Below are 14760 nucleotides of genomic sequence, written 5' to 3' on the forward strand. Positions count from 1 at the left end.
ACTAGTGTTATGTACAGTTCTAGCATAACTTCCCTGTTCTTGTATTCTATGCCTCGACTAATAAAGGAAAACAGTCCGTATGCTTTTTTAACTACCTTATCAACCTGTCCTGCTACCTTTAAGGATCTGTGGACATATACTCCAAGGTCCCTCTGTTCCTCCAAGGTCCCTCTGTTCCTCCACACCTTTCAGTATCCTCCCATTTATTGTGTATTCCCTTGCCTTGTTGCCCCTCCCCAAATGCATTACCTCACACTTTTCCAGATTGAATTCCATTTGCCACTTTTCTGCCCAACTGACCAGTTCATCGATATCTTCCTGCAGTCGACAGCTTTCCTCCTCACTGCCAACCACACGGCCAATTTTGTATCATCTGCAAATTTCTTAATCATGCCCCCCACATTTAAGTCTAAATCATTAATATATACTACAAAAGGCAAGGGACTAAGTACTGAGCCATGTGGAACCCCACTGGAAACAGCCTTCCAGTCACAAAAGCTCCCCTCAACCATTACCCTTTGCTTCCTGCCTCTGAGCCAATTTTGGATCCAATTTGCTACTCTCCCTTGGATCCTATGGGTTTTTACTTTTTTGATCAGCCTACCATGTGGGGCCATGTCAAAAGCCTTGTTAACATCCATGTAAACTATTATCAAATGCACTGCCTCATCGACCCTCCTTGTTACCTCCTCAAAGAACTCAATCAAGTTAGTCAGACACGACCTTCCCTTTAACAAATCCATGCTGACTGACATTAATTAATCTGTGTCTTTCTAAATGAAGGTTTATACTGTTCCTTAGAATTGATTCCAGTAATTTGCCCACCACCGAGTTTAAACTAACTGGCCTGTAATTGCTCGGTTTATCCCTTCCTCCCTTTTTAAACAATGGTACAACATTAGCTGTTCTCCAATCCTCTAGCACCACTCCTGTAGCCAGGCAGGATTGGAAAATTATGGTCAGAGCCTCCGCAATTTCCTCCCTTGTTTCTTTGAGTAGCCTCGGATATATTTCATCCGGTCCGAGCGATTTATTTACTTTCAAGGATGCTAACCCCCTTAAAACTTCCTCTATTACTATGTTTATCCCATCTAATATTTCACACTCTTCCTCCTGAACTTCAGTGTCGGCATCGTCTCCCTCTTTTGTGAAGACAGCCGCAATTAAGTACCTTACCCACAAGCTCTGCCTCCACACATACATCACTATTGTGGTCCCTAATAGGTCCTGCTCTTTTCTTCATTATCCTATTGATCTTTATGTGATTGTATAACATCTTTGCATTTTCTTTGATTCTACTTGTCAATATTTTTTTATGTCCTCGTTTTGCTTTCCTAATTTCCTTATTAATTTCACCCCTGCACTTTCTCTACTCTTCTCGGCTTTCTGCAGTATTGAGCTCACAATATCTGATACAGCCTTCCTTTTTTGCCTTATCTTACTCTGTAAACACCTTGTCCTCCAGGGAGCTCCACCTTTGGCAGTTCTACCCTCTTTCTTTGTGGGAACAGGTTTAACCTGAATGCCACGTACCTCCCTCTTGAATGCCTCCCACTGCTCTAGCACTGATTTATCTTCAAGTAACTGTTTCCAGTCCACTTTTGCTAAATCACTTCACAGCCTATTAAAATTGGCTTTCCCCCAATTTTGAACCCTTATTCCCGTTTTGTCTTTGTCCTTATCCATAATTATGCTAAAACTAACTGAATTATGATCACTACCACAAAAATGCTCTCCCACTGCTATTCCTTCCACCTGCCCAACTTTATTCCCTAACACTAAATCCAGAACTGCCTCTCCCACGCCACCTCCCCGCTTGTTGGGCTTGCTACGTATTGGCTAAAAAATTTCTCCTGAATGCAATTTAGGAATTCTGTGCCCTGTGTCTTTTACACTGACCGTTTCCTAGTTAATATTAGGGTGATTGAAATTCCCCACTATTACTGCCCTATTGTTTTTGCACGTCAGTAATTTACCTACAAATTTGCTCTTCTATCTCCCTCTGAATGTTTGGGGGTCTATAATATCATCATCTCACGTGTCTATCTGTGCCCTTAGCTCATCTATCTTATTTCCTAGATACCTTGCATTAAAGTATATACCATTTAGCATTGCCAAACTGCCTTATTGTCCATTTTCTAGCCTTTGTTTCCGCTGCCTTCCAAACTCTCTTACTAATTTTTTGCCTTCTATTTCCAACTTGGCTTCCCTCCCCTCTGACAATGCTCCCAGGTTCCCATCCCCCTAGTAAGCTAGTTTAAATCCTCCTCAGCAGCATTAGCAAACCCGCCCCCCCTGCCGGGCGAGGATATTGGACCTGACTCCGGCTTGTGCAGGTCCCATCTCCCCCAGAAACGGTCCTAATGCCTCCGGAATCTAAAGCCCTCCATCCTGTACCATCTCTCCAGCCACTCATTTATCCCTTCTATCCTCCTTTTCCTGTACTTAGTAGCACATGGCACTGTGAGTAATCCAGAGATTACTACCTTTTAGGTCCTGCTTTTTAATCTCCGAGCTCCCTAAAATCTGCCTGCAGGACCTCATTCCTCTTTCTTCCTGTCATTGGTGTCGATATGGACCACGACCTCTGGCTCTTCACCCTCCCCCCTCGGATGTCCTGCAGCCGCTCAGTGGCATTCTTGACCCTAGCACCAGGGAGATAACATACCATCTTGGAGTCACGTCTGCGGCTGCAGAAACGCCTGTCTGCTCCCCTAACTGTCGAATCCCCTACCACTATTGCTCGCGCTCTTCTTCCCCCTCCCCCCCCCCCCCCACCACCTCTCAGCCCCTGTGCAGCAAAGCCACCCGTGGTACCATGTACTTGGCTCTGGCTGCACTCCCCAGAGGAACAGAATATTGGTTGGAGAGCAAGATACACTCAGGACTCCTGCACTACTGCCTGGTCCTCTCCTCCTGTCTGGCGGTCACCCACGCCCTCTTTTCCTGCACACTCTTAAGCTGCGGGATGTCCACCTCTAGAAACATGCTATCAACGCAGTTTTCAGCCTCGCAGATACACTGCAGTAAGTCCAGGTGCTGCTCAAGCTCCGAAACATGGATCACAAGCTGCCATAGCTGGTGACACTTCCTGCACATGTGGTCGTCCAGGCCATGAGAAGGATCCAGGACTTCCCACATGGCACAAGATGTGCACTCCCTTGGGACTGAGCTGTCCTGCCATGTCTCTTTATTTAATAGACCAAGAAGTAACTTAGCAAAAATAAACTTAAAACTTAACAAAAAACACTCACCAGCTACTCACCAATCAGCTCTTTCCCTCTATTTACTAGGCTATGAACGAGCTTAGCAGAAATAAACTTAAAACTTAAAAAAAAAATAGATTGCCAAACAACTATTTCAGCCTACAATTGACACCCTTATAGTGATAGATATTGGATTACATTCTGCTTCATGGATTGATTAGCTGATCATTTTCGGCTCTCAAGATCTACAGACCAAATTAATAAAAAATTATTTTCTCCATGAATGATCTTGTGGATGAACAAGTAGTGACTTCACTGGAAAGTTTATAGGTACAGCAGCAAAAACTGAAAGCAAGCCCTGCCAAGGCTCCAAAAGTCGCCAATTTATCTAAGCTGTACATTCGGCTGTTTGGTCTTTTAAGGTAGTGAACTTCATACTTGGGTTCTAGAGAGCCCACTGGAGAAGGCAGCAGGAAGTGTAAAATGAGTGTCCCTGCATCAGCCTACATGCTCCAGCAATAATTCAACATTTTCCCGAGTATCAATGGATTGTCAGTGATGGGTTGCATCTGATATTTTTATACGAGTGGGACCTTGTTTTTCTGAATTGCTGGGGTGAGGGAGTGACAGTTACTTCCTTTATCTCAAGGACGTTCCAGAAATTGAAGTTATTTTTTTTAAGTAATGGTCAATGTTCCCATGAAGGAAATGTGGACCCTGGAAATGCAGAAGCTTCTGCTTTTGCATGCTAGAGAGAAGATGCCGCCTTGTCAGGAAACTCAAAAGCTTTACTAATTTGTAGCTGCCCCCCCAAACAGGCGAGAAGGATAAACCTATTGTGAACCAAAGAATCATGACTCATGATAGTAGCATGAGTGCAATTACTTCAACATGTACATCCAGAAATTTGGTTTGTGGCTGTGAACCTTGAGCAGCTGTAATTGAACTTGGAGAGTAAAAGATCTGAGTACTTGAAATTCAATATAGAGGCAATGGATTGGAACAAAGTTCTTGTATTGACATTCAGACTTTTTATATTCATTCTTATCTAGGCAGTTGGTTTGTCAGATTTCCTCTTGAGATATTGCATTGACTTTTGACCCAACAAGTCTTGAATGCCCCATCAGGAAGCAAGATTCAGGCATAATATTATGTGTTGATCTTGGGTTCTGACAATTTGATACCTGAGCAGCATCTGCTTATTAGACAGATGCAACTGTATCTTACATATTGGTCCTGCAAGTGCCGCTGTTGTCCTCAAGGTTGATATCAACGAAGAGGCGGCCATTATCTTGAAGTGATGCTATTGAGCAAAAGTTTTGACGAAATTATGACATGCGTACCCTTAGGAAATATGAACCCCATCACATGTCTTGTCATCTAAACATGTTTAAACACCAAATTTTCTCCTGATTCCTTTGTGTTGACACCATTAATAATAAGGGCACCTCACCATCCTTCCTGCTCAACAATATCTAGGATCCAGCTTACAACTGGGACAGAAACAGGATTCAGGCACACACAGGCCTTTCATTTAGTGGTCACCCTATTTATTTTCAAGGACTTGTAATTTAGTAGAATAGAATTCTTACAACAGATTAGGAGGTCATTTGGCCCGTCGGCCTGTGTTGACTCTCTGCAAGAGCACTTCAGCTAGTTCCATTTCCCCGTAGCCCTGCAATGTTCTTTCCTTCAGGTATTTGTCTCCTTCCCTTTTGAAAACCATCATTGAATCTGCCTCCACCAACCTTTGAGGCAGTGTATTCCAGACCATAACCACTTGCTGCGTAAAAATCTTTTTGCCTCCTGTCACCTTTGATTCTTCTGCCAGTGGCCTTAAATGTGTCTCCTCTGGTTCTTGAACATTCTGCCAATGAGAATAGTTTCTCTCTATCTACTCAGTCTAGACGCCTCTTGATTTTGAACACCTCTATCAAATGTCCTCTTAATCTTCTCTGCTCTAAGGAAAACAACTCTTCTCTAGTCTATCCACGTAACCGAAGTCCCTCATCCCTGGAACCATTCTTGTAAATCTTTTCTGCACTCTCTCTCTAAAGCCTTTATATCTTTCCTAAAATGCGATGCCCAGAATTGGACAGAATACTCCAGTTGCAGCCGAACCAGTGTTAACTAACATCAGCGTTATTTCTACTGTAAAATTTCTATCTTGTTTTTTCTGTTTTTTTCCAGCTGCTAACTGTTGCATGGCTACAGTTCCATGGGTGCCAGCCACACTGGTACCTCGTGCAAGGGGCTCGACAGTGTGTGTTGGGTTAGTTAACTGGGTAAGGAGGACAGAACCACAGCCAGGACTGGCCCTGTTCTCCCCAATATATACACTCATATTTTCTATCATGGGTCACTGGAAACCAGTCCAGATTGGAAAATATTAGCTAAATTTGTTACCCCAAGCACTGGGTTAGGCCAGGACCATTAAGATGATTGCACCACCCAATCTTAAGATCTGCTGACCTCAGCAGAAGCTGGGACCGTCCTCATTAGTACGGTTTAGTTGCACATTGCAGTGCTTTCAACAAAAAGTCCTTGTGAGTGCACTGTTACACTCCTTATTTAAAAAGAAATGTTTTTTATTGGGAAATGTTATGTGCGTTGAAACCTGTGTAAATTGCAACGTGCAACTCAATAAGGTGCAAAAGAGTGAAATTTGCAACATTTTAACTGGCTCATTTTGTCTTTTCTCAGCTGATATCACAGCAGTTCACTGGGAAGGTGTTGGTTTCTTCCAGCAGTTCATTCAGTCTTATCAAGTTATGTTCTTCACACTTTTTGCACTACTTGCTGGGACTGCAATCATGATTATTGGTAAGCACCACTAGTTTGAAGAAAAGTTCAACAGTTCTGTTCTGATTTTACTGTACTTCAATATTTATTTTCATTTTCAGTCTATCATGCATTCTTTTCACCACGGGAACCTAATCATCACCGAATATTTCTACCTCCGACCCCGCCTCAAGGAGGTAAACCGACCAATATGCTTATTTTCTTACTAATGTATTTGCTAGTAAAAGTTTCTGTTGAATTTTAGAAATTGATGTTGTATAACAATTACATTTGATGGCCGAGAGCTTGCGTTGGGCATCTTTAAATCTAACTTAGTTGGATGTTTCATATTTTGGCTCTTGTTTTTGAACTATTCAATCAAAATACAAGATGAGACATTTGTGTAGAAATGTAATTTCTTTTTCATTTTGAATTAGTTTCAATATATTAATTGGTTACTTTTAATCTACATTCTTCACAGGAATTGTATATTACAGAAATATTTATGCTGATATCCTAAGCATTTAACAACTGCTAATTATAACTGAACATCAACAGTCCTAAGAAATATTTAATGCAGGGAGGCTTATCTGAAACTACTGATTTGTTGGATACAGTATTTGCAGGTTGAGTTAGTATTTTCTGAACAAATACACTTTTAGTTTTTATATTTTGGGTGCTTGCAAAACACCATATGAAGTCATTTTTGGGCTTTATTGGTCTAAATGTTTCAAGTATGTAGAATGCTGCTTAGGTACAGAAAGCTCAGTCCCAGTTGAACTAAATTACTTTGATTTTTATAAGTACTGCACCTTAGCCAAGAATAAATGGTTGATCAGCCCTCTGTCCATAAGGAACCTTGGTAGAGAGAAATGTGTTGCAGAATGATCCGAGCTTTCGACAATTCAATTATCTTTTCATTAAAATATTTTTTTTATTGATTCTTACTCGATTTTTACTTAGTGAGTGATGTCAGTGCAGGGACCAGGAAAGATATCTCTGTCCTATTCCACATCTAGCGAGAGAAAAGCTGCTTCCATTCTGTCCCAACTTAGCCCTATCCTCAGATGAGCTGTCCCCTTGCTCACCCCTTCTGGTAAAACAATGTGAATCCTTCCATTTTATGATTCTATTACTAAGTTGTTGAAACTTATTGGTGAGTCTTTGCTGTGTACCTGTGTCATTGTATCTGAACTCATTTTACATGGCACTCTTGCAGCCGCCAGGAGAAGCGCACTTTTATAAGCTCAGTCTGGGCTACATTGGAAATCTTTTCATAAGAACATAAGAAATAGGAGCAGGATTAGGCCATTTGGCCCCTCGAGCCTGCTCCGCCATTCAATAAGATCATGGCTGATCTGATCATGGACTCAGCTCCGCTTCCCTGCCCGCTCCCCATAATCTTTTACTCCCTTATCACTCAAAAATCTGTCTTATCTCCGCCTTAAATATATTCAATGACCCAGCCTCCACAGCTCTCCGGGGCAGAGAATTCTATAGATTTATAACCCTCTGAGGGAAGAAATTCCTCCTCAATCTCAGTTTTAAATGGGCGACCCCTTATTCTGAAACTATGACCCCTAGTTTAAGTTTCCCCTATAAGTGGAAATATCCTTTCTGCATCCACATTGCCGAGCCCCCTCATTATCTTATGTTTTGATAAGATCACCTGAAATCCAGTGTGTATAGGCCCAACCTACCTTCATTAGTCAAACCCCTCATCTCCAGAATCAACCTAGTGAACCTTCTCTGAATAGCCTCCAATGCAAGTGTATCCTTCCTTAAATACGGAGACCAAAACTGTACGCAGTATTCTAGGCGTGGCCTCACCAATACTCTGTACAGTTATAGCAGGACGTCTCTGCTTTTATACTCTATTCCCCTTGCAATAAAGGCCAACATTCCATTTGCCTTCCTGATTACTTGCTGTACCTGCATACTAACTTTTTGTGTTTCATGCACAAGGACCCCAGGTCCCTCTGTACTGCACCACTTTGCAATTTTTCTCCTTTTAAATTATAATTTGCTGTTCTATTTTTTTCCTGCCAAAGTGGATAACCTCACATTTTGCCACATTATATGCCATCTGCCAAATTTTTGCCCACTCACTTAGCCTGTCTATATCCCTTTGCATAATTTTTGTGTCCTCCTCACAATTTGCTTTCCCACCTATCTTTGTATCATCAGCAAACTTGGCTACAGTACACTCGGTCCCTTCATCCATGTCATTAATATAGATTGTAAATAGTAGAAGCTCCAGCACCTATCCCTGCGACACCCCACTAGTTACTGTTTGCCAACCGGAAAATGACCCATTTATCCCGCGCTCTGTTTTCAGTTAGTTAGCCAGTCCTCTATCCATGTTTTATGATCTTTTTATAACAATTTTTATACTTGGATGAATATACTAACCCTGTGAACTTTTATCTTGTGCAGTAACCTTTTATGTGGTACCTTATCTAATACCTTGTGGAAATCCAAATACACCACATCCACTGGTTTCCCCTTATCCACCCTACTCGTTACATCCTCAAAGAACTCCAGCAAATTTGTCAAATGTGATTTCCCTTTCATTAAAACCATCTTGACTCTGCTTGATTGAATCATACTTTTCCAAATGTCCTGCTACTGCTTCCTTAATAATGAACTCCAGCATTTTCCCAACGACAGATGTTAGGCTAACTAGTCTATAGTTTCCTGCTTTCTGTCTGCCTCCTTTTTTAAATAGGGCGTTACATTTGCGGTTTTCCAATCCACTAGAGAAGCTGGGGTTGTTCTCGGAGCAGAGAAGGTTGAGAGGAGATTTGATAAAGGTACTCAAAATCATGAAGTGTCTAGACAGAGTAGATAGAGAGAAACTGTTCCGATTGTGGAAGGGTCAAGAACCAGAGAATACAGATTTAAGGTGATTAACAGAAGAACCAAAGGCGACATGAGGAAAAATCTTTTTTACGCAGTTAAGTGTTTAGGATCTGGAATTCACTACCTGAAAGGGTGGTGGAGGCAGATTCAATTGTGATTTTCAAAAGGGAATTGGATAAGTACCTGAAGGAAAAAAAATTAAAGGGTGGGGGAGTGGGACTAGTTGAAGTGCTTTTGCAAAGAGTCATCATGGACTCGACGGGCCAAGTGGCCTCATTCTGTGCTGTCATCATAGGCAGTCCCTCGGAATCGAGGAAGACTTGCTTCCACTCTTCAAAAAAAAAAGAGTTCTTTGGTGGCTGAACAATCCAATATGAGAAACACTGTCCCTGTCACAGGTGAGACAGATATTCGTTGAGGAAAAGGGTGGGTGGGACTGGTTTGCCGCACGCTCTTTCTGCTGCCTGCGCTTGATTTCTGCATGCTCTCGGCGATGAGACTCGAGGTGCTCACCGCCTTCCTGGATGCACTTCCTCCACTTAGGGCGGTCTTTGGCCAGGGACTCCCAGGTGTCAGTGGGGATGTTGCACTTTATCAGGGAGGCTTTGAGGATGTCCTTGAAACATTTTCCTCTGCCCACCTCTGGCTCGTTTGCCGTGAAGGAGTTCCGAGTAGAGCGCTTGCTTTGGGAATCTCGTGTCAGGCATGCGAACAATGTGGCCTGCCCAGCGGAGCTGATTAAGTGTGATCAGTGCTTCAATGCTGGGGATGTTGGCCTGGTTGAGGATGCTAATGTTGGTGCGTCTGTCCTCCCAGGGATTTGCAAGATCTTGCAAAGACATCGTTGGTGGTATTTCTCCAGCGACTTGAGGTGTCTACTGTACATGATCCATGTCTCTGAGCCATACAGGCGGGTGGGTATTACTACAACCCTGTAGATCATGAGCTTAGTAACCATTCTATGATTCTAGATTAAGAGCCGATCATGTATAAAGCCTTTGAGTGCATACAAAGTTAGCCATTCGTTGCTTCATAAAGTAATAAATTAGAACCTAAGTGTATTAAAGTTTCAATGCTCTTAATTTCTTTTAGGGTTTTCTCCGCACAATACTCATTTTAATACAAGCCAGCACTCCAGCAATAGAAGCAGTCCACGGTCCCAATTGTGGACTCAAAGTTATCGATCCAACGGATCTTCACCAGGAAACAGCTGATATGAAGAAAAGAATGCCTACTGCAACTAAAGAGCATTTGTCCACAATCTTTCTAAATTACAGTGCCTTTTTTTTCTGCTTTTTTTAACAAAAATGTTTATCCCTACCTCTCGTGAAGGCATTAGCACCTTGTTGGTGTATGAAGTCATTATTCACTATTCAGTGCCCTACCTGACCAGTGATGAAACTTGAATGGTTTGTGTCGGCAGGCTGTTCAATAATAGGAGCATCGGAGCATGTTTCTTGGCCCAACACAGGTGCACTTGCTGCAAGTTTGTGGTACTGTGATCAGGAACACTGGTCATTTTCTTCCTCCTCAACTCAGGACATTGAGGCCAACTGTAGTGCCTGAATATCATTCCAGCTTAAATCAGGCAACTGAGCACAGACCAGTGATTAAGCCCAGGTCTATATGGCTCAGCTATTTGTTGGATAAATGTTTGAGCCATTAGGACGCTCTCCAGTCTCTCTCTCTCTCCAGCATATTGAATTGAATAATTTCATCAACCTTATATGTGAACATCCACAAACTAATATGTGAACATCTACATGGAAAAATGAACACTTTGGTAGATACATGTGTTTGCTGTGATTCTGACCAGTTTACTTTTTGTAGTAAACGGTGGTATTCAAAATAAGTGTGTTTTGCAGTTGGTAATTTTGACTTCAATTAACTGAGCATGTTTTTTTAATGTTGCAAATACTTTGGATTTTTTTTTACTGTGTGTGAAAGCTTCAGATGCCTTTTTATTTGACCAACTGTTTTGAAGTAGTGCTTATTTGCAAAAAGAAAAGTATTTGCATAGTTTGTAATATATTAACTTCGTTTTAAGCAGCTGAGAGTCTGAATTGCATTTTTTCTGTGAAATTGTATGAATAAAGAATGGTAAAATTTATTTTGGTAATCTGTAAAATTGAGCCTCTGCTATGTTTTATAACTAGTGTTTTTGTGGTATTTATCTTTATTTGTATTATTGCAGCAAAGGTCAAGAACCTTCAAGCTCGGTAAATGGAAGCTTTTCAATAACATACAAGTGTAATTTGGAAAATATGCAACCATTGTAAACCCAATGTATCCATTCATTTTTGTTTCTCAGGCAGTTAATAGTGGTCCTTCTGTGTGAAAACTTAACTCCTAGCTTTTCTATGACTGACATAATACCTCCATTGTAGCTGAACCAAGCTTATGCTTGTAGTTGTAATGTGATAAATATAATGTGAAGATTATGTAGCATGTCTTAAGTGCTAAGTTTACTTGAACGGACCAAATGCTTAGCATAATGTGATCCTTTAATTCATCTGATTTACCTGTTGTGAATGTGATTTTGTTTAATCTTGAAGTTGTATCATTGACATGCCTTAAAACCACTGATAAGGATATGAACAGTTGTGAAACTACTAGGCTTTTTCAGTTTATTTTTAATTTAATGCTTTCAAAGTGATGCACTGTGCTGTTTTTGTAAGTGCTTGTCAAATAATAAATGTCAATCAGACACACTCTTTATTATTGATGTTTTTGTTCAGTCATTTGTTTAGTTGGATACATATATTATTTTTAGATTGCTTACTCTTGGGGCACCCACAGGCAAGTATTAAATATTCAGAGATCTGATTCTTTCATTGGAAAGTCCCTGCCGATAGCATTATAATCCAGCTGTCAAATGTAGCTTTGCTAACCAATAAATAAGAATCCGACAAGACTCTTACAAAGCCCATGTGGGAATATGAGGGATGCACTTTTGGCTAAGTATACCAAAATGTTAAACCAGGTTAACATAAGAAATAGAAGAAGGAGGTAGGCCATACGGCCTCTCGAACCTGCTCCGTCATTTAATACCATCATGGCTGATCTGATCATGGACTTGGGCCCACTTCCCTGCCCGCTCCCCATTACCCCTTATTCCCTTAGTGTTGTAGGTGCAAAGAGGACACCAGAGAAAATTATGACAAAAAATAATGACCACAACAAAAGAATATTTTCAGTATCGTACTAGTAAGAGATAACTGGAAAAGTGAAAACTCTGAAGAACAGAATTGAAGATGGAGAGAGACTATTTTCAAGAGTTTTTCACTCGGGGGGGGGGGGGGGCGGAATATTAACTCACTATTGAATTATAAATGATTAAAAGAATGGAAGTAATTCTTAGGGATATGCTAGAGAGGATTTTATAAAACAATAATTTGTTAAAACAGCCAGCCAGCCTGGATTTAGAAACATAGAAATTTACAACGCAGGAGATCATTTCAGCCCATCGTGTTCGCGCCGGCCGACAAAAAGCCACACGGCCCTCGGTCAGCAGCCCTGAAGGTTACATATAAACCTATGAACAATGGCAGAAAAGTAAAGAGCAACCAGTCCGCCCCACACAACTGCGACACCTCTTACACTGAAATATTCTACACTCCACCCCAACAGGAGCCATGTGATCTCCTGGGAGGGGCAAAAACCAGATTAAAAACCCAGGCCAATTTGGGGAAAGAAAGCTGGGAAAATTCTTCTCCGACCCACCCAGGCGATTGAAACTAGTCCAGGAGATCATCCTGGCCACATTCGATTCCCTGCAGTACTTACGATCATATCTGTGCCGGCCAACAAGAGGTTATCCAGTCTAATCCCAATTACCAGCTCTAGGTCTGTAACCCTGCAGGTTACGGCACTTTAAGTGCACACCCAACCACCTCTTTAAAGTAGTGAGGGTTTTTGCATCCACCACTCTTCCAGGCAGTGCGTTCCAGATCCCCACAATCCTCCGCATAAAGAAGCCCCCCCCTCAAATCGCCTCTAAACCTCCCACCAACCACCTTAAAACAATGCCCCCCTCAAAATAGACCCCTCCACCAAAAGAAATAGGCCCTTGCTATCCACTATGTCCAGGCCCCTCAATATTTTGTACACCTCAATGAGGTCTCCTTTCAACCTCCTGTTCCAATTTAGAAGGTAAGCATTCTGTTTGACAAATTTTCAACTTCATGTTCAATAAATGGCATTGTTGGCAATATAAAGTAAAGGGTACCATTTTAAAGGGGAAAGCAGGAACAGGGAGACTGGGGGTGTATGTACACAAATATTTTAAGGTGGCAGGACAAGTTGAGAAGGCTATTTTTTAAAAAGCATCTGGGATCCTTGGCTTTATAACCAGGCTTAAAGTACAAAAGCACGGAGTTATGCTAAACCTTTAGAAACCACTGGTTAGGCACCAGCTGGATTATTGTGTCCAATTAACATAAGAACATAAGAAATAGGAGCAGGAGAAGGCCATACGGCCCCTCAAGCCTGCTCCACCATTTAATACAATCATGGCTAATCCGATCATGGACTCGGGTCCACTTCCTTGCCCGCTCTCCTTAACCCCTTATTCCCTTATCGGTTAAGAAACTCTATTTCTGCCTTAAATTTATTCAATGCCCCAGCTTCCACAGCTCTCTGAGGCAGCGAATTCCACAGATCCACAACCCTCTGAGAGAAGAAATTTCTCCTCATCTCTGTTTTAAATGGGCGGCCCCTTATTCGAAGATCATGCCCTCTAGTCCCCCCTATCAGTGGAAACATCCTCTTTGCATCCACCTTGTCAAGCCTCATAATCTTATACATTTCGATAAGATCACCTCTCATTCTTCTGAATTCCTACTCAACCTTTCCTCATAAGTCAACCTCCTCATCTCCAGAATCCAGAATCTCCAAAATTTTTTTAGCTTTGCCAACTCTGTCTCTACAAATAACTTTTCTATAACCATATTGATAACTGTTATTGGATATGCTTATTTGCAAGTATTGGCTTGAACTGATACTGCTTGGTCACTCCACATCTATATCAACAACAATAGAATCAAGTAGATTATTTTCTACTCTTTTGCTGATTAAAATTAGATACAATATGCAATCTCACAAGGATCCTTTTAATATGGCACCATCTGATTTTGGCTCCACTGATTTAGCAATATAGTTTAGCATTATATATTATTGCTTCATAAGAACATAAGAAATAGGAGCAGGAGAAGGCCATTTGGCCCCTCGAGCCTGCTCCACCATTCAATAAGATCATGGCTTCATCTCCACTTCCATGCCTGCTCCCCATAACCCTTTACTCCCTTATCATTCAAAAATCTGGCATCGCCACCTTAAATATATTCAAATACCTAGGCTCTACAGCTCCCTGAGGTAGAGAATGCCAAAGATTCACGACCCTCTGAGAAGAAATTGCTCCTCACTTCTGTCTTAAATGGGCGACCCCTTATTCTGAAACTATGCCCCTTAGTTCTAGATTCCCCCATGAGGGGAAACATCATCTCTACATCTACCCTATCAAGTCCCCTCAGAATCTTATGTTTCAATAAGATCACCTCTCATTCATCTAAACTCCAATGAGTATAGGCCCAATCTGTTCAACATTTCTTCATAAGACAACCCTTTCATCTCAGGAATCAACCTCGTGAACCTTCTCCGAACTGCCTCCAATGCAAGTATATCCTTCCTTAAATAAGGAGACCAAAACTGTATGCAGTACTCCAGGTGTGGTCTTACCAATGCCCTGTACAGTTGGAGCAGGACTTCCCTGCTTTTATACTCCATCCCTTTTGCAATAAAGGCCAACATTTCATTTGCCTTCCTGATTACTTGCTGTACCTGCATACTAACTTTTTGTGTTTCATGAACAAGAACCCGCAGATCCCTTTGTACTGCAGCATTTTTTAATCTC

General features: G+C 41.6%; 1 protein-coding gene across 2 annotated transcripts in view; it reads left to right on the forward strand.

Annotated features, from left to right (window-relative positions):
* The window catches only part of nup210 (nucleoporin 210), a 179351-nt gene extending 167799 nt beyond the window's left edge, over window positions 1-11552 (forward strand). For both annotated transcript variants that reach the window (XM_070895346.1, XM_070895347.1), the window contains 3 exons: window positions 5910-6029; window positions 6110-6184; window positions 9942-11552. In XM_070895346.1, the coding sequence (XP_070751447.1) occupies window positions 5910-6029; window positions 6110-6184; window positions 9942-10063 (317 nt within the window). In that variant the 3' untranslated portion in view covers window positions 10064-11552. The remainder of the gene's footprint in view (window positions 1-5909; window positions 6030-6109; window positions 6185-9941) is intronic.
* The last annotated feature ends 3208 nt before the right edge of the window (window positions 11553-14760 follow it).

Source organism: Pristiophorus japonicus, chromosome 12 (assembly GCF_044704955.1).
Source record: "Pristiophorus japonicus isolate sPriJap1 chromosome 12, sPriJap1.hap1, whole genome shotgun sequence".
NCBI classification, from domain to species: domain Eukaryota; kingdom Metazoa; phylum Chordata; class Chondrichthyes; family Pristiophoridae; genus Pristiophorus; species Pristiophorus japonicus.